Raw genomic sequence first — 20933 nt, forward strand, 5'->3', positions numbered from 1 at the left:
TAGAACAAATCCCCCGTGATAAACGAGGGACCACTGTACTTCTGAATAATACTTTCTAGGCTCTGGAGAGTCTGGGCTATCAAACTGGGACTATAAATTTCAAACTGTAATTTACTGTGTGTCGCTCCCCCTCTCTCTGCCCCCTGCTTCCTGTCTATCTTCTGCTGTATTATCATAAAAGGCCCAAAAAAATAATCTTAAAGAAAATCAGCAGAGACATGGATCATGGGTTGATGCCTGGCTGCGGCCACATTGTTAATTCTGCATAACTTTAAGCCTTGATATCATTTGAACAGGTGAGTTCTATATAAATTCACCCCAGGAAATTAGCTATAGAGACCAAAACAGTTTTGTGTACCAGGCTGTAAACATGTTTATTTCTGCTATGAAGTTGGACATTTCAACATGGGGACTTATAGAGACTGACTCACTTCTGGAGCCAGCCTCAAGTGGACATTTGAGGAAGTGCAGTTTTGGCAGTTCTCTGTTGGCTTCATTCCACCACCACGGAGGGTGCTGGTTGATTTCGATTAATCGTGCAGCCTTACTTTGGTTTGCATGATGGGAAAGGAAGAGTCTAGTGTGTTTGATTCACACTATGGACTCAAAATAAGTTTATCTCAGACTCTGATATTTACAGTTTGACCATTATTACCTTCGCCAAGTTTACCGCTTGTTTGTCGGTCAGCAGGAGTATGAAAAAACTCCATTGCAATAATAATGATCAATTGTATTACAGACGTTGTGGCTGCGCTTGCAGGTTTGCATATCAGAGACGAGTGTTGGCCTTGGCTGAGGTCTGCGCTCTCTGAGTGCCTTTCTAGTTTTTTTAGTGTCTATTGTGTTCTAAATTTATAGACGTGTAACACTGAATCACCTCCCTTTCTCCTTTAAGAAGACATCAGTGAAAGCGCCTAATGCATGAAAAGTCATGATGCGGTGATTTAATTTCAGATTGATGCTTGCAGATTCAATGTATGCAGTGGAAGTCAAGACAGGACAGCTAACTGATGTACTTTTGTCTTCAAACAGTCTGTATTCTGCTGCAGAATATGTTGAATATCTTTCATATAAACACTCTGAGAGAGTGCAGATTTGAAGATGAGTTTCTTGTGGATTGGATCCTGCAGGGTGTACAGCTCCCCCTCCCCACAGCTGACAGAATCCAATTTGTTTCTGCAGTCTGTGTCGTGCAAACTTCATTGTGAAAAGCAGTAGGACACCAGAAGATGGAAGCTTACATTGTCCTGTAAATGATCTGCTTGTGATTCGTGCGACGTCTCTGTTTATGCATTCACAGGGGAGCGTTTTCCGAGGTGGTCCTGGCCCAGGAGAGGCTGACCGGCCGGATGTTTGCGGTGAAGTGCATCCCTAAAAAGGCTCTGAAGGGGAAGGAGAGCAGCATCGAGAACGAGATCGCCGTGCTGAGGAAGTGAGTGCTGTTAGACAAACACACACACACATACACGCGCACATAAGCCTCCTAATTCCTGGTTACCGGGGCAACTGTTCATCTCTTCTCTCTTCCACACACCCCCAACCCCCCGCCCCCAGGTCACGATCCACAGCCCACCTACCACACACACACATACACACATGCGCACTTACACACACACATCACGACCAAAACTTCTGAGCACAGAACAGCTGCACAATATTATATTTTATGATATTACACCGCACTTTTTGTCAGAGTTTGAGCTAATATTCGAATCTGTACGAGAAGACGCAGAAAGAATTGAAACCATCTATCTAGAAAAAGACACCGAATGAGATAAAAACATGTTTTTTTTATCCTGTTTCTTGAAGTGCAATTACAGGAAATGTTTCAAGCCCCCAGACAGAGCACTAAAAAAAACAAGAAGCACTCTTACACATGTAACCACACAATTACACAGAAATGTCAAACCACCGGGCTCCTCTGTGCTGTGACGATAAAGATGTATCATGCTATTAAATATGAATTTGTTCATTTTGCCTGTACTGTAGAGAAAATGAAAATTGCCTGCAGTAATGAAGGAGAGATGCGGACATCCATTGAGACAAATGAGTGTCATTAGTGTAAACAAATGAGAGCGTAAGTGAGCAGACTGGCAGTCTCTGCCAGTCCGTGCACTGTGAGACGCCAGGTCGGCTTTGGAGGGAAATTTGGTGGATCGCTTTACGGTGTAAAGTCAGGAAGAGGATGACGTCCCTCCACAGCAAACAGAGCTCAAGCTCTGTTGGTGGAAAGAATGAAATCTGGAGGAATACAAACACTAATAATACCAACTGTATTACAGTAGATGGAGGCCAACTTAATGCTGGATCATTTCGAACCATATAAAACTTCCACAGTGTCTGAGAGAGCTCTGAAAACCAGTGTGCAAACCAATGGTTTCATTAGATAGCATACACAATAAAAACACAGATTGTTAAACTAAAAGTGTCTGATTTGGATTCAAACTCATTCTAATTATAAGAAAGTAATAGTTCTCTTGCATCCTCACACGTTGTCTGACAGTTGTTTTTGTTATGTAATCAAGGGCACTCGATGTGTTTTAAGAGTAGAATAGCTGAAACATTTGTGCGTCTAAAATGACATGAAGCAGGTTGAAACATTACTACAAAGGTTGACTGACTGGGATAGAAAATGTAACTTACTTATAGATTACACTGATTAGTTCTTTATTCTGGGTCACTTGACCTCCTTCCTCTCCATGACATACGTTAGGAACAAAGTAATCCAAATTAATACACGTTGTTTAATGTTTAAGTTGAGGACAATCGAAGCGGTGTTGGGCGGCTGCGAGTGGTGGAGTTGGGAGTGGATTGTCCGCCAGGCTTTGTTAACTTGCTCATATTTGGTCATTTTCATTGGTTTATATGCCTCTAAATATGTAAATATGCTACTATGCCCGGTGGAATTCAGCTGTTAAAACAGGTTGAAACAAAGGCTGAAGAAGCGGGTTGATTTAAAAATCCACTAGCCTGGAGACCTAAAACCGTGAGGCGAGAGGTTGACGACAACTCCCAAGGCACATTTCGGTGAAAAGCATCCAATCACAGCTCTTAAAATTCTGTTATGTGTTATTATGTTTACTAACTAACAGATTACACTGTTGAGAAATGCTCCGGGTCATTTTCAGACAAATTGAATATCTGAGCATCCTGAATAATTTACCTCTTTGATTCTCACCTCTGACCTCCTTGGTCTCCATGGCAACAGTGGCTGAGGCTCATGGGTATCTACAGAATATGATTCTTATCACTACATTATCTTGGAGAGTCCTTTGTTTCTAGATTAAGAAACATTGAAAGCAAACATTTGAAATGAAGTGCTGCTCTTACAGACACATTTTTTTTTAGAGATTTTTGGCGGTTAGGCAGGGACATGGGGAGAGAGAGGTGTGTGAAAAAATTGGCTTGTGAACAAAGTGGAAAATGCCGGAGGTTCCCAGAGCACAAGGTAACATTTTTCTATTTTATTATTAGAAAACAGAACAAAGGAGCAAATAAGAGAATGTGATGAATGAAATTGATTTCCAAATCTAAGAAAAATATAGACGTGTCTGTCTTGAGTGTACAGCAGCCATGTGCAGCAGAAATCTATGAATGGCAACAAGTAGCTGCAGCATAAAGCCTGTAATGTATGAGAGGGTTTTTCTGAATGCTCCCCTCTGCCATTATATACTCTGCTTACTGCTTGCTCGTCATTATCCCAGGCAGGGCCTGAATACACACACATTATCCCTTTTCAACCTGTGTGTGTGTGTGTGTGTGTGTGTGTGTGTGTGTGTGTGTGTGTGTGTGTGTGTGTGTGTGTGTGAGCCACGTCTCAGCTCTGCCATCGTAGAGGTCACACACTCTATAATAAGTGTTAGATGCTCACCTGCATGCCTGCTGTGCATTCCTTTATGTGTGTGTGTGTGTGTGTGTGTGTGTGTGTTTGAAAGAGAGAGACCAGGGGGAATTACCTCTGTTCACAATGCAAAAGATGATTAACCCACACACCCACTCAAAAAATCAATCGTATTTCTACAAGGTATGAGGTGTTAGGATAACGAATGTACACACACACACACACACTGGCACGCAAACACAGGAGGATGGAAACATCCTCATCACGGCGCTGTAACCATGGAGAAATCAGGAGAGAACTGATAGAAATGAGCAGAAAGGTGAGGGGGAGAGGAAAATTGGTTCAAATCCATGAAAAATTTGTGCTGTGAGGAAAAGAATAATAATATTTCAGTAGGAAAGTCTGTCTTGACTTTGTAAATGGTACTTTAAAAAAAAAAAAAAAACATCTCAAACAACAAACCTCCATCTGCCACCAGGGGTGGGAAAAAAATGGATTCACCTAAGTGTGTCTAGTGATTCTTTTATTAACAATTGAATTTGAATTTTGTAATTCCTAAATCAATCTTATACATATATAAAGGACTAGCGCTTAGTCTGTTAGCTTGCTGCTAACACATGATGGGAATCACCATTAACACCCTAACACAATCAGCATCCCAATCACGGTAATATTATCATGACAAACAATCCACTTTACGTCATAATAAACAATGTGTGTTCATACTTAACAGGCCGCTAACTCAATCTGCTACTCTGCAGCAAAGAGTCAAAACTCTGATTTCCCACTGGGCTTCAGAATATAGCCATTGTGCATTGTTTTCGGAAATATGACTCATGATATTCAACTTCTGTTAAGCGTTGAAAAAGCAAATAAAAATGGTGATAAATCATAATATTGAATCGCAATACATTGGATTGGATATGAAGATGGTGGCAGCATACAAACACCTTCACCTTAACAATAAACTGGACTGGTCGTCCTGTACAAAAGGGTCAAAGTCGTCTCCACCTACTGAGAAGACTGCTTTGGAGTGTGCAGGACTCCGTTAAAAACTTTGTATGCCACTGTGGTGCCATCTGCAATCTTCTATGCAGTCATCTGTTGGAGGAGGAAGCACTGAGAGAGACAGGAAAAGACTCAACAAACTGGTCAAGAGGTCCAGCTCGTCCTGGACTGCCCCCTATCACCTGATCAGAAGCAGATAGCGTTTGCTGGCAACTGCCCCAAAAAAATATGGAATGCAAATTTAATCATCTACATATCTGTGACGACTGGCATATAACATGACTTAGAGCTCCAGAATCGCTGCTAAATGGACTTCGAGGTGAGGTGGAAACTGAGGCGTCCGGATTATAAAACCACCCTAGAATAAACACCGTCAGAGTATTACTGCATTTATCAGTTATGTTTATTCATGTGGCACAAACTTTTTTGCAATTGAACAGCAATGTTTAGGATGAATGTTTGCTTCTGTTAATGGGTTATCGTGTGATGTAGGACATGTTGCAGCTTTGAAATAAAAAGGTTTCCTGATGGTTTGTCTTTGTTTGCAGGATCAAGCATGAGAACATTGTGGCGCTGGAGGACATCTACGAGAGTCCCGATCACCTCTACTTGATCATGCAGCTGTGAGTCCAAGCTTTCATTTTTATCCCTCTGTACTTGAGTTTTTGGAAGATTAAGGGGAGAATGTCATGCGATGAAGGATGCTGCAGTTCACGGATAGCGCCTTAAACTTTTAGGCCGCCAGCTTGTGGAATTGTGGGTAAATGTGAGCGTCTCCTGTCGTCTCTCTAAGGAGAAGGTTGTGCTTTTTCCATGCATTGTTCTACTAAACATGCAGAGCAGTGCATGTAGCATTTACTAGAGTTATTCATAAAACAATATATGAGCCAAACATTCATAATACTCCATCTCTGTTTTCCACTTTAATCTTCTGCACACCTACCCATCACTACACACACACACACTTTTCACTTCAGTGACAGCTCTACTTCGATGACAACATTTCACACACGCAAAAAGCCCACCCGTCCTCCCACACACACACAAACACACGGCACAGCTTCAAGGCTTCCATTACATCAGCAGCATCTCCGCTTTGATGGTCAGCTGTAGAGGGAAGCAGGCTGGCCCCGTAGCTCACCCAGGGGTGCCCTACTAACCTCCTCTGCAAGGTTACATAAGATGAAAAGTTGGTCTGGAAGTTTGGCAGTTGTACTGGAAACAGTTCAGGTGTGAAGCCATGGCTGTAGATTACACAACAGCGGCTATGTTTACAGCCCGATGTCAGTGGATCATCTGCTTACCTACTACAAGGCTTTCAGTCCTATGCCAACACTGGTCCAAATACAGGAAACTATGAGTGAATTCTTGTGTACTGTACTGTAAAACCACAACTTTTCTAGTTTTGATTCAGGAAATTTTTTACCATTGAATGACATTAAACAACTATTCTACAAAGATTTTGTGGTTGCCGTCTGTCCTGAATCACTGTTGCATCATATACAGTAAGTTGTCCATAGAAAACAAAGAAAACATTTATGTAGTATACGTGCAATATACCTAAATGTAACTTGGGTGGTTGTTAAAGGTTGCACATTTTAGCCTGAATGAGTGTTTACATATTCTTTACGAAGCACTGCAGTGTTTTCCTCTATTTCATATTCCTTCTATTGTTTTAATGAGCTGGACCAGTAAGCTTCAAGCTTTCCAAAGGTTTGCAGCAAACAGAGCATAGTATGGTTAAAGTTTCAAAATGTGGTGGCTCTGTTTATGGAATATGATGAAACTGGAGATTAATATGCGTAACTATGTTTTTATTAGTGTGTAATTACATAAAAATAGGAATAGTTATATTTTTCTTACTTTAGAATGACCAATTTATATAAACACAAGCCACGAGTCCTCTTCTACTTAGGTTAGGGGTTAGGTGGGTTAGGGTACCGCCATGTTTTTCTACAGTATCCCAGAACAGACAAACCAAACACTGGCTCTTGTAGTTTTTCATTCACTAGGAAAGTGAGGGTGAAACGAAGGGGCTGTCATCCATAAGTACACTGTCAGGTGTTTTCCTTTAAAGCACAAACAAACCCCTGTAAAGGCTTAGAGACAAACTGTGGAGGGAAACTGGCAAATGTGTCAGTGTTAGTGGCAAAGAGTGAGAATCAGACATTACTGTGGCTTAAACACAGGGTTGGTGTGGCTGCAGTAGTAGTGACATTCTCAGTAATATATTTGTCTTCTAAATAGGTCACAGTGACATAGTTAAGTCAGACCTCACCTGATAATGGAAGCTTGAACTGACATCACTGATATTTAGCGGTATTTGTGTTCAGCAGCAGGCAGAGTGCTGCATTGTGACATTTTCAGGCCGGGCTAAAGACTGCAGTGCACCTGTTGTAGATGTGCATGTACTGTATTATTTCCCTGTTGCTTAAAGGGGTGACTGTATTTTTACCTCAGATAAGAACATCATTATCTGTGGCAGAGCTGTCATCCACCAAAATCCCTGAGAATAGCTTAAATCCAGCTTTAAAGCAACGTTTCCTGAGCAGCCGTCATTGTGGCAACAAGTGACAATTGAGAGATGATGCTGAATGCTGAAACGCACTTTACAGTTAGTGAAGAAGAGTCAGCTGTGAGGAAGAATATTGATTCTGTCCAAAATTACTTGTGTGTAATTAAAACAGGCTAATTGTTACAGTGAGCACAGAGGTGAATCACATGGTAAATGAACAAACACATTCAGCCTGTCGCAGAGCTAAAGTTCCCCAGACGGATCTGCTGGGACGTGTGTTTGTGTGTCACCCCATCTGAAATCCTTCTGTTGGCTAGATTTCAATCAAAGGTCTGACTCGGGTTGAGCTGTTTACCTCCGATGTTAACCTTTTGATTGAGTTCCCTCTTGTTGTTAATAAACCAGCCAACAGAGCAGCTCCGTTTCCTCGCCAGCTGCTGTTTACCACTGTCTGTTACATAGTGTTTATTGCATGAGAAGGAAGTGATAATCCCCGCTCAGTCTTTATTGTTATGTCAATGTGATTTAATGTACTAGGCAGTGCAACTTTTAGTGTGATTAATTATGCTGTGGACTTGAATGCCTCTAGATAACACCACACACATAAATGATATCTTATTCAATCAGTTTGAGTGGAAGTTTTACTGACATATGACTTACCTACTGTCTCTGAGCAGTCATTTAATTTATTCCCATACTGCAGGCTATGTACAGTCTTCCACCTGTGGTTTCATTTTCCTGCTTTCACTGTGTGTCTTTTCCATGCCACTCATTCTGATGGATTGAATAAATTGCTGTCAGAGCAAAAGGTTTTAATTCTAACAGGCTGTAACAGGAAAGACCCCACTTCCACTTCTGTTTTCTCTCCTCACTAACACCATCTGCTCTCCTCGTCTTTCGTTTCGTAGCCTCCTTTCCTCTCGTCCTCTCATCTCGCACCTTATTTCCACCGCCATCACCTCTTACCTGTCTTGCCTGCTCACTTGGATTTTTCCTTTATCCAATCTTCTCTTTTTTCCCGCGTACCATCTGCTCATGGAATATGGGTCGGTTTCCACACAGGGTCAGAGGTAACACCTGAGGTAGAACATTTCAGGGTGACCTCGTGAATTGCAGCAGGTGGCATTATCAGCGTGAGAGAGTTTTCAAATGTCGCAAATCATAAAATGAGAAGTAGCTCCATTTTTATCTGCTGGATCCAATTCAATAAAGTGGAAGCTGATATTGCACTTAAAAAATAAGTAGGTTACATACACACTGTACATTATTATGTAGATAATGCAACTGTACACATTTGTTAACCCTTTATCGAGCAAGGAACTATATATGGTCACTTCCACAGGCTTTAAAAATGGTGCAATAAAGGAGCGGAATCACGTGACTTTCTCCAGCCAATCAGCGAATGTCAGGCTATGTCACAGGTAGCAAAAATAAAAATAAAATAAAAAATACATTTTTTTGTCTTGATGAAACGCTGCATTATTTAATATTTTCATATTGACAATGACTGTGTAATATGAAAGGCGTTGGTCATAATAATGACACTTCGGTCTGTTGCTGCATTGTGGGGGACTTTCAGTTGGGAATCCATCGTAACAGCCGTGCATAACAGACCCCCCTCAGGACCGTATGGAGAAGGAGGGAATAGGAGAAAAAGGAAGAGTGTTAGGAAGGTATAGGAATGTTGGAAGTGGGACTGTTGAGGTCCTGCTCCTGAAACTCTGCTAAAAAGCTTCAAATGTTTTCCCCGGCGGTGAGTGGAGATCGAAGTATGTGGTCTACATGTTTACCATATCAACTTTATCAGGCCGTGTTGCTCAGACTCAGGGTCGCCAAAATGTCAATGAATGCAGGTTTAAAGCCCCACTAATTAATTTTCTATACTGACATTAGATCAGATCATTATATTTAATATTAAAGTCGTCACTGGAGAGTTCACCACTGACTATTAAGTTCCCTTCAAAGATTGCTTGTCAGCGACTTTTGGCTGTATATCAGGGGAATATCTGTTGTCCAGAGAGACAGCTCAAACAAATGCTAATATTGCTTTGTGTATAAATGAGCAGCAGATCAGCATGTTATTCACAGAAATAAAACGTTGCATCTTTTGTTTGCAGCTTTTTTTTTTTTGCGGCCAACAATTGCTGAAAAATGAATGAGTGTGGCTTTAATTAAGCAGTGCACTTCTTTATGGCAGTATTATCCTGACCCTTCTGCCTTGTTCTTCATGCCGCTTCTCATTCTCATTTGACTAGAGCTGCTTTAACATTCTGCATGTGCAGATAGAGAATCAGAGAAATGCTTCACTACAAAAAACACGTTAAAATATAGAAGACTCAAAAGCATCAGACAAGAGTTGTTCAGTCTCCCTTCTCATCTAGCCTCAGTGCTGCAGGCTGCTCTTCTCTAAGCTCCGCGCCGTGGCTTCATCACCACGCAGCTGATCTGCTCAAACATAAGGCCTTTGTGTCCGTCATTTTCTGTCACAAGCGACAGCAGATTGTTCTGTTCAATCACATCTCAAGCGGATGTGAAAGTAAGGCTTTTTGCGCCACACATTTGAACCTCATTTGTTGTAATTATCTGCATTTATTGAGATGTCAGGGTTTTTTTATTCAGCAGACAGGAATCTCATTTCAGGACTTAGATCTTTGAATATTTTCTGTGTAACTGTGGCAGATCGATGCAGTCTGACAGTTTCCTTCGTTTCCCGTTCATCACTGCTTGTCTTACGTAACCTCGACCGCGGGGAGGCAATCAGTCCGTGCTGCTATGAAAATCGATGCAACCGAGTGCAACTTGGGCTTTATATTGATGCTGTTTGTAAGTGAGAAAAGTGGCTTTCGGCAAATCCAGAAGGAAGTATTTCAGAGTAGACGGCATCTGACAGTGACAAGACTGTCATCAAACCTAAGGCAGGATATGTTGCCAATAAATATATGAGTGTGTGTTTTCTGATTTGCTGCCTCTCTCCCTTTTGTTTTTCGTGCATTCATAGAAAGCCTGAAGCAGCAGGACACAGTGTCAGACTGTGTAGAACTGCTGACCTTTGTTTACATGGGTTTTTCCATGGACACGATCAGTACTTTGTGTTTCACTTATCAGCCTCAGTTAATTCATGCAGGTGAGGACCAGTATATTCATCAAATCAGCATCTGAACATGCATATCTGTCCTCTACTAAGAGAACGGTGACACATTTTGAAGTTAAAACGTCAACAAACTCTAATATCGCAGGAAAACAAAGAGAATAGATCTAATAGGTTTATGGGTAGAAGAATATGATTTGGCTCTGAGTTTCCAAACACTGAAAAGTTTATATCATCATGACAATGTGTGATCAAACAGTCAGTAAATTGTCCAAATGAAGTATTTCTGATAAATATTATACATGTATGTAAGTTTAGGTCTGATGCAACTCATAATGTTGCTTTAAACATCAATGCAATGAGGTGAACATCAGAAAAACTAGTAATGATGCTGTTGAATATCAGCCATATTCATCCAGGTCTAACTTTATTTTGTCATGTTCTGCCTAACAACAATGCTGTATTATAGTTCCAAATAACTTCAAGTAGATTTAATGTACATTGATGATGCTCTGTTTATGCTCAACTTACTCACATTTTTTAAATCAAATTTTCTTTTTGTTGAATTCAGTTCAATTTCAATTCATGTTTATTTATATAGCGACAAATATAATAGAAGTTATATCATGAGACTTTTTATACAGAGCCGGTCCAGACCGTACTCTTAATATTATCTACAACAGAGACCCAACAATTCCACCATGAGCAAGCACTTGGCAATGGTGATAGATAGATAGATAGATAGATAGATAGATAGATAGATAGATAATATATATTCAAAATTCTTGGTTTTTTTTTTCTTATTTCTTATTGTCAGACTTGAATACCTGTCTACATCTTGATAAATGCTGTTGGACTGTATAAACAGCAGTGAAATAAGTCCAAGACTTTATCGTTTTAGTCTTAACAAAGTCTGTTTGTTGTCTTTAATTCATATACATTAGAATGCCACTAATAAACCATACCAAGTCCATACCATACCCAAAAAAAACATGCTTTAAGCAAGATTAGAATCAAACAAGTGCTGTTTACATGACTACTTTGCATAACATTGTTAATGTAATAAATCATAATATATGTTTACCACCAGAAACGTATATAATTATATATATAATTTAATGTGAGGTTATTTCATTTATGTCCGTTGATTTAGTTGTTGCATATGTTCAAAGTCTCTGAGTACGATGTAATTATTGATCCATTTCTCAAGAGCTTTTTAACAGTGTTAGTCAGGTTATGTTTACACAAATTAGGAGTTTAATATAATTACTGTAATTATAGTGTTTATATGACAGCATCCACAGCATTACCTTAATCTGATTGAAGTGTTTGTGTGAACAAAGATGGTGGAAGTGCAGCCTCAGACACAGAGGGGCTTTCCTCCCTCGACGGCATCTAATCCCAGCTTGGTAGATGCGGGTAGCTCCCCGACTCTCTGCTGCCATTAGTTAGTCAGGTCCCAACGACTGTAATGACTCTTCATCTCTGTCACCATGAACAACATGTATCACACGTACACACACACACACACGCTTGGAAAGAAGGCCTCCTGTCAGCCATGATGCATAACCTTGGCCTCGAGAGAAGCAACGCCTGCCTCTAAACCGATCCACTGACGGAGGAGAGATGGATGTAAGGATGGAGAAGGGGGAGGAGGGAGGAGCACTGAATGGGGAATAATATGAATACCTGAAATTCATCCATCAGTACTCGGAAAGCAGATGAGTCTACTTCAGAATGATGTAGTGCTTTAGGAACATGCTTCATCAGTAAAGTGTGGCTTTTCTTCAATTTTCTCGCTTAAAGTGGAAGAAAAAACATAGAAACAGGTGTTTCCACTTATTTCAGCTAATTAGACTCATTTCAGTTTGAAGAGAGTCTTCCTTATTTGCAGTAAGAAAAGCACAGGTGGAACTGAGAAGCACTGACGACTGAATCCCATTCACTGCTTCAGTTTGTTCCTACTGCCTCACTATCACACTGTCATGACTTACTGGGACACCTGAACAAAACAGAACCATTGTTAAGCCCTCATTGTACAACAGTTTATGGCACTGCTTTAAAATAATACGTCATGACACAGGATAACAATCGCAGAAGACTGAGCTGCAGCGTTAAAGACACACAACAAGAATAACAGATTGATGTCTAGTCGGTAACCCTTTTTAGAATAACATGAAGCATTAAGAATGATGGAGTACAGGTAGCCGGCTAAACGCACCGATGTACGGCCTTGAAAAGTAAGGACAAGTGGATTTACTTTAAAAACGTCCTCGTTGTTTTTCAGGGTGTTTCCTTGTTGTCCTTAACACTAGCAGTGACGTGTTTTCCGGCTTCATGTGAGTGACGTGACTCTCAGGTTTCTGAAGAGCTGTTGAAGCCGAAAAAACGCGGCGCTGGCTACCGCCATGTTGGCTGTACTGCTTCTTCCACCTCCCGGCTAATCTAAATATCAGCAGACGTGACCTGAAGGCTGGATGCCATCTGTAGAAGCACCCACCTGTCAATCAAAGCAGCCACGCTGTTAATTCTACATAACTTTAAGCCTTAATATAATGTGAACAGGTGAGTTGTATATAAATTCACCCTCAGTACAGTTGTCATGGGGAAATTAGCTACAGAGACCAAAACGTTTTTTTGTACCAGGCTTGCTTCTGCCACAATGTGCGTCCATGGAGCTCACTCTTTCATTTACTCCACTGTCACCACTCTGATAGTTTCTTTAGAAAGCATAAATTAAAATTTTGGACACTCATAAGCATCATGATTTTCTTTGAACCGACATTTGTGAAATGTAACACACTGCTTTGGGGAGCTAATATCAGAAAAGCAGAATACTAACATACCATGGACAGTACTGTTGATCCATTTGTGGGCTTCATAACATGGTGGACATGAATAAATTGTGAGTGTGACCTTTGACCTCTTACTATTAGATGTAGTGTGATGTGTATCACATGAGAAAAACTCAACTGACGTAGTTTCAGTGGCTGTGTGTATGTGTGTGTGTTGTGTGTGACATTGTGTTAATTGTGACCTTGTACATGTACGTTTGTGTTTTACATGCTTGTCTTAGTGCGTTTGCATGTGTTTGCTTTTAGTGTGTGTGTGTGTGTGTGTGTGTGTGTGTGTGTGTGTGGTTCCGCCCTCGCATCTGTATATCTGTGCCAATGTGTGTGCGTTTATGTGTGTGTGTGTCCCCTCGTGTGCTTGTGTGGGTGCTCCTGTCTGTTTGCCATGGTCTCCTTACGCAAACGCTTACGCAACAATGCAGCCTGGTGGCTGATCTGTGTGTGTGTGCTCGTGTCCGTGTGTGTGTGTGTGTGTGTGGTTGTGTGCGTGTGTGTTTAACCCTTTCTTGTCATTCCCAGACATGACTGCCTATGAAACTCAGCCACTCACTGGCCTCTTTGAAGAGAGAAGGGATTAGCAATTAATTCCGAAACTTCATTAGAGTTTAACTTCCACTGGCTCTAATCAGATCTGTCGCCGTGACGACACCCCACAGATATGCTGTGTGTGTGCGTGCGTGCATGTTCGCCTCTGAGCATTCTTGTGTGTCTGCGGTGGTGTACGCGCACATTTGTGGCCACTAGTGCATATTGGAGCTTGTGTGTGCAGATGCCTGTGTGTGTCCTTCATTATGCTTTCAAGTATGAAGAGAATACTTCAAGGGTACTACTACTACTGCAGTTACTACTTCTTTTGCTACAGTTTGCTACAGTAGATGAAATGATACTGTCCTCCAGCAGGGGGAGCTACATGTCCATACAGCAGATGGTGAGCCAGGTCCCATCTGTATGCTGTATTTATACCTGAACAAGTAATTTCATGTGGTCTGGAGTCATAAAACATCAAAATAAATTCTGCAGGAATCTGCCAGAGGGAGAAATGACAGATTTTACATGTTTTGCAGGAATCTGCCAGAGGGAGAAATGACAGATTTTACATGTTTTTTGTGGGTCAAATGTGACTTTTTTTTTCAGCAACGACAGGTCTAGGAATCCTTTGACAGGAACTTTGACACCTTTCAAAGACATCAAAGATTTTTACATTGACCAGAAGTACTAAATGTGTGTTTTTGTCAGTATGGGCCAGAAGAAGCTGCAAACATTTTTCTGAAATTGAAAACGTTGACACCCATCGACCACAAGTTTTAAGATCAGGAGATCAGGACATGAAGGAAGTCTACCTGACTGAAAGATTTTGGACTTTGGTACATCTGTGAAGATTTTTTAATCATCTGCTCTGAAAAGTTTGCAAGCTCCATTGAGCAGTACACGAAGGAATCTCTGAAATATATATTTTTGAATTCAATAAATGAATTTAGTAACAAGTAATACTGACAATACTAGAAGAAAACAGTGAAACTATGACAGCCTGTAATGTTTTGTTTCAGTATCATCCTGCTCCATAGTCACGTTACATTCATGCAGGTAGCGTGCATACATCCATGATTAGGTACAAGCTAAAATGTGATGGGGAGATGGTAAGCAGAGGTCAAATGTTAAACCTTTAGTTACAACTATTTCTACTATTCTTACTCATAAATTATGCCTATACTACTATTAGAGACCTGCATAGGAAACAGAGAGGTCAGGAAAGTTGTCAAATTCAGCTGAAGATGAAAGAATATATGAGGATGCATATATTTCAGCTTTTATCACTCTTTCATGATCATGTTACAAGCTATGGTTGATGCTGCAGGCCATATGAATGTTGTGTGTGTGTCTGTGGGTGGATGTGTGTGTGTGTGTGTGAAGTAGCACATGGCTCGCAGCTTCCACACACTCTTGGCTGGAAACATCTACAGCTCATAAATTACCAGAAATGTCAACCCAGCAACCCCCCAAAGCCTGTTACGAGTTACTGCTGTCTGTGTGTGTGTGTCCACGACAGAGTGTGTGCATGCTTGCCAATGTTTTTTTAACAAACACACACTCCTTCTCATTGTGCAGGGTGTCTGGCGGCGAGCTGTTCGACCGAATCGTGGAAAAAGGTTTCTACACGGAAAAAGATGCGAGCACGCTGATCAGACAAGTCCTTGATGCTGTGAACTACCTGCACAAGATGGGCATCGTGCACCGAGACCTGAAGGTACTGTAACACACACACACAAATGCACCCCCCTCCCAACATTTTAAAGATTATTTTTTGGGCCTTTTCAAGCTTTATTTTGATAGAGACAGCTGAAGAGTGACAGGAAATGTGGGGAGAGAGAGATGGGGAGTGACATGCGGGAAAGAACCAGTTTGGAATCGAACCCTGGGCTTTCGCAGCGAGGACTAAGCCTTTGTACATCATCCCCCTCCCCTCCCCACATTTTAAATTCACACGAGTGGTTCATTCTTATTTAACAGCCTATGATTTACTGCAGCAATAAAGGAAATGGCTTGACACTTGCAGTGCATTGTGGGTCAAGATGGCGCGTGCCGGCTGTTAGAAGAGAGGGGATTGGTCAGATAGACCTCCATAAACCAGCACAGTATAAAAAAAAGGGTGCATTTACATTAACTGCTCATATTTTTCTCTTAAAACTAAAAAAAGAAAAAAGAACTTGATTCTTCTTCTTTCTTTCTCTCCGTCTGCTTCTTCCAGCCAGAGAACTTGCTGTATTTTAATCCCCAAGACGGGTCAAAGATCATGATCAGTGACTTTGGTCTTTCCAAGATGGAGGGCAGCGGTGATGTCATGTCTACGGCCTGCGGCACGCCGGGATATGTGGGTAAGTTAGTCAGCCTTCCCTGGCCTCCAACAAACAGTCTGTAACAGCCAGCATTTACCACAGCACACTGTCGTGGAAAAAGACAAACTCTTCTGAAGAGATAATTAAACATTCACTAAGTCTGTTGCTGCTGGTCACTCTTTCCATCCTGGTACAGCACATGTGTGTGATGGCAACAGCTGGCAAATCAGCTCCTTGAGACTCATAGTAATTCATCAAACAATTACTATGATTCAATTTTATATATTGGTAAACAGAAAGCAGGTGACTCACTTTGGCGTTCATTTTGCAGGATGATAGATTTTAGCAGTGAGATAACTAAGCTGATGTTAGCTCTGTGAGTTGGTTGTAAAGACTGTCTCCAACTGTTTTTTTTATTGTTTCTGTCTGACTGGTTTTAAAACCAGAACCATTTAATAGGGTCTTAAACATGCTCTCGCTGGCTACATACATGATATAAAGACAAAAAAATAACACCCTCACCAGTCAATGATTCATGTAGAAGACATTGAAATAAACAAACGCCACTATTCTGCTCCTTTATTGCAATGTAGTCAGTCCTACTGTGAAAAGTATAACACTACACAGCCCTGTTTAGCTGCTAAGCTTACATACTTGGAGAAGCAAGACAACGCTCAGATTTACTGTTTGTATTTTCAAACATTGTGTTTAACATTAACGTTACAGAATGAACAATGTGTTAAACGAATGTCATGGTCAAGGTGTGTAAAAGTTCTCTTTCACAAGTTCGTTATTGGTTTTTACATCACAAAATGTCAGCACTTATACACAAATGTATAGAGTGTACCTCTAAGCCACTATATGCTGTCTGTTTAGACTATTGGATATCATTTCCTTTCCTTTTGGCTCCAATAAACCCACCGTCCAGCTCGGCAGCCATCCATCTAAAGTCTTTAAAAGTCTGACTGTAACCAGGCATTATGAACTGTCTAGAATAGCAGATATCGTTTACATTATAACATCACATCAGACACTGAAAACACAGACTGTACAGACTTAACTAAACTAAGGGAAATAAACAAAACAAGAAATAAAATAAAACAATAAAAAATGACCAACATAAAGAAAAAGATACCAAAATGAAACATTGTGGGGATGAAGGTAAGGATTGAAGATGGATGGGGTTAGAGGGTTAAACTTACAGTGAAAATCCAGCCAAACAGAGCTGCTCACGTTAGTTTTAATCCTGATAGCACCCAGGACCGACTTCCTTTCAGTGGTGAAACACTACATAGTGGACGTGCTATTGTGAATGGGCTTTTTTTTAAAAAATGTAACCTGTAACCACACAATAATGCAGGAGGAAATGCTTCTTGGCCTTATAAGCTGAGTTATTACTGTACGTAGTGTGCCTACTTAGCTGGACAACGCATTGCATTTAAACCAAGCAGCAACCTCCGTGGCTGTGAAGTGAAGCCAATGTGGAAGTGCCAAAAACTGCAGTTCCTTGAACAACCACTTTAAGCTGGCTACACACTATACAACTCACCTGTTCAGATGATATTAAGGCTTAAAGTTACACATGATTAAGAGCATGGACACTGTGAATGCCGTTACAGATGTAACTTGTTTGAGTAACCAGGCTTCATGCAGAGCCAGGATTGCCAAGATGGCAGAGGCAAGAGCCTCAAAATACCTCTACAAACACCTATGGGTGATGTCACGGATACAACATCCATTCTTTATGCTGTCTATGACCTAAACACACTGTTTAGTCCAAACCAGTTTCCAGCTCTTGTCTTTTGCTTGATGCACAGGACAGGAAATTGATTTGGATTTGGTGTTGGAATCGGTGTCATGGTTTGGTGATGGAGGTCAGAGCTCAAGCTGTTTTTATTTCTCATTATGTCACAACATGTCAGTGTCAATATGAGCCTAGTTAACTCTGATTTCTGCAGGCATCAAATCAACAGAACACATGAAATATTCAGAGCGTGCATGTTGTTTCCATCTGACACCATTTATACTTCCTGTACTGTCTTTGTTCAGTCACTGTGATCTGAAGCTGTGTGTGTGTGTGTGTGTGTGTGTGTGTGTGTGTGTGTGTGTGTGTCAGCAAAACTGATGTGTGCTAGTATAAATGTGTGTGTATGTATACATACATTCATATATATTTTTAGTTTTGTGTGTGTGTGTGTGCGGTCGAGTGCATCTTCCTGTGTGTGTATACATGTATTTGTTTGTGTGTGTGTATGTGTGTGTGTCGTTATTAGACACAGATGTTCAGTGTTGACAGCACACACACTTCCATGTTTGAACACAGACAGACTGCTTGTTCTGACAAACTCTCACAAACAAATCTGTCATAGAAACACAGACAGATACATTAATAACATTTTGCTGAAACTTCTGAAATTGCTTTTGCAGTGGCCACATGGGGCCAACTTTACTACACTCAGCTGTGTCATGTTGTGTTAGGTTTTAAAAGTTATGTCAGCTGCTCATAAACTGCCTGCTTCTCTTCTTTTTTTATTTTTAAACCTTTGAATTCATGAAGAGATACTAATGCTAATGCTTCAGATATGCACATGGAGGCGTCCACACACACACACACACACGCCACACTCACCCACCCTGGTGTCATTCTCTGTCTCTTTCCTCTCTAATCTGTCCATCCCACCCATCTCATTTTGGGCTTCACCGACGACCCCCGAACCTCCTCACCCTGCCGCAGAGGTTTGCTTGGCCACAAGGCATTTCCATACCGGACAATGAGTGTCTAAATATAACTCCAACGCAACCAAATGAAAACCAGACCTGAACAACGATCATGAGCAAGTGTGTGTGCGCAGTTTTTGTTTTCCTTATGAAGAACTTCCATTGACAAAATTGGGCCCATGGAGTTCACAAGGGATGTGTAACTGCTGCTAATTGTTTCACTGTAAGCAAATGCTGATATATTTACCACAACTCCATTAACTGATGACAGTTCACCATAATACATGAACCTAAACCTAAACGGAACTCCTAACACACAGTAGGTCCGGACAGTATGGAATCAATAGGGGCTTGAAATTCCAGGAAAGGTGTACATTCAGTGGTGACCTCATGCTGCACGAGCTGGTGTGACCAAAAACATCACCCATTTTTGAACTTTTAATCACCCTGATGAATCACAATGCCTTTCTCTCTCCATGACACAGAAATCTATGAGTTTACACTCATGAAGATCGATCCCTCTTAAGTCCCCAACAACCTGTTTAAACGGGTTTAAAGGAGTTATGTGAGATTGAGGATGTCATGATTGATTTGATGATGCATGTCCTGTCAAATATCCATATCTGTTGACTCAGTGCTGATCAACTATTTTACGCATTACACCTGCAGCTGCCACACTCTAACAGTCTTCCAGTGGTATGGCCTTTATTTTAGGCCTAACTATGTGCTAGAATGGCACCTTACAAATGTAATATAACAGCATATGTTCTCAAATTCATATATTCAACATAATAAATATGTACGAGATATATAAAAGTTCAGATTCCTGTTCGCTCGATTGCTTTCACTGTGAAGCAGCTGCAGGCACACAGTTTATTCAGCACTCAATCAAAGCAACAAAAAAACTCTGTTTCCGACATTTAAGCAATATTACATGAGAGGGTGGGCTTTACTGTCATTATTGGCATGACAGTGACAGCGTTCAGGCCCGAGGCGTTTGCGTCTTACTTGTTTATCATGTATTTCTTCAGCAAAATTCCAATAAGAAATGTTACATTTCAAAAGCAATTGACAGATATACTTTGATCTGATTTTGTTGTTTTCTTCGTAACCAAAAGCTCATGAAAGCTGAAAGACACAACATAGAACAAGAAAAACATTTCACATGACTACCATACTTTATAAATGTACTCTCTATCAGCACAATTGACTGTAAACTCACTTATTGAAGTAGTGAGCACCAGACACAATGACCTCAGTGCGTAAAAATGTCCTAATTCTGAATCCAACAAAACAAGAACACACACACACACATACACACACCTTCACAATGAGTCAGGGTAGACCTATAAACAAAGCTAAGCACTCTGATTCAGCACACGTGTGCAAAGTTTATATTTTGCTCCAGATATGAGTGGTATTTCTTCATATCTTGATGTGTGTGTGTGTACGTGTGCCAAAACCTATTTTGAGCCAACCTTGTGTGTGTGTGTCTGTGTGTGTGCGTGAGGTGATGTTATGGTGAGCTCACTGTCGTTAGTAATTTGCTCTGTCTGAGGCTCAGTAATGAGCTGCAGAGGAAGGTCAGGCCAGGCCTTACAAACACCATCAGTTGAACAACAGAAACATGAAATAAAAAAAAAAGATTTTACAAACCAGCTTTATGTTGAAATAGAGGAAGAAGACTAGACATCTTTCACAAAAAAAGTAGTCTTTAAATCATGGCATGATTGCTTCATCTGGGCTTTTGTTTTGGGTTCGTCCTGCCTTTGGGTTACGAGTCTTTTTCAGGCGTGAGAATCTTTACCTCCTGCAGAAATTTTCCCACCGCTAACCAAACAGACATGTGATTCTAATTTGGACAGACCTGGAGAGTCTGCATATTTTCTCTGTTTTCAGGCACATAAAACAGCTACAAATTTGTGTAAAAATCGCACAGCACTTTTAACTAGACGTCAAGCTGACAAGAAAGTAAAACGCTACTGAAAAACAGATTTTGGCTCAGCGAAACACCAGGCTACTGCAAAATGGAGTCACATGAGCACAGAAGTAGCAAAAAAAAAAAAAAGATTCTGCG

The 20933-nt window shown here is 40.8% G+C and overlaps 1 protein-coding gene across 1 annotated transcript in view; it reads left to right on the forward strand.

The window, feature by feature from the left end:
- Positions 1–20933, forward strand: part of camk1da (calcium/calmodulin-dependent protein kinase 1Da) — a 58837-nt gene that overhangs the window by 25605 nt on the left and 12299 nt on the right. The window contains exons 2-5 of the mRNA XM_010745432.3: positions 1301–1432; positions 5398–5472; positions 15411–15549; positions 16051–16177. Of these exons, the coding sequence (XP_010743734.3) occupies positions 1301–1432; positions 5398–5472; positions 15411–15549; positions 16051–16177 (473 nt within the window). The remainder of the gene's footprint in view (positions 1–1300; positions 1433–5397; positions 5473–15410; positions 15550–16050; positions 16178–20933) is intronic.

The sequence above is a fragment of the Larimichthys crocea genome, chromosome XII (assembly GCF_000972845.2).
Source record: "Larimichthys crocea isolate SSNF chromosome XII, L_crocea_2.0, whole genome shotgun sequence".
Lineage (NCBI taxonomy): Eukaryota > Metazoa > Chordata > Actinopteri > Sciaenidae > Larimichthys > Larimichthys crocea.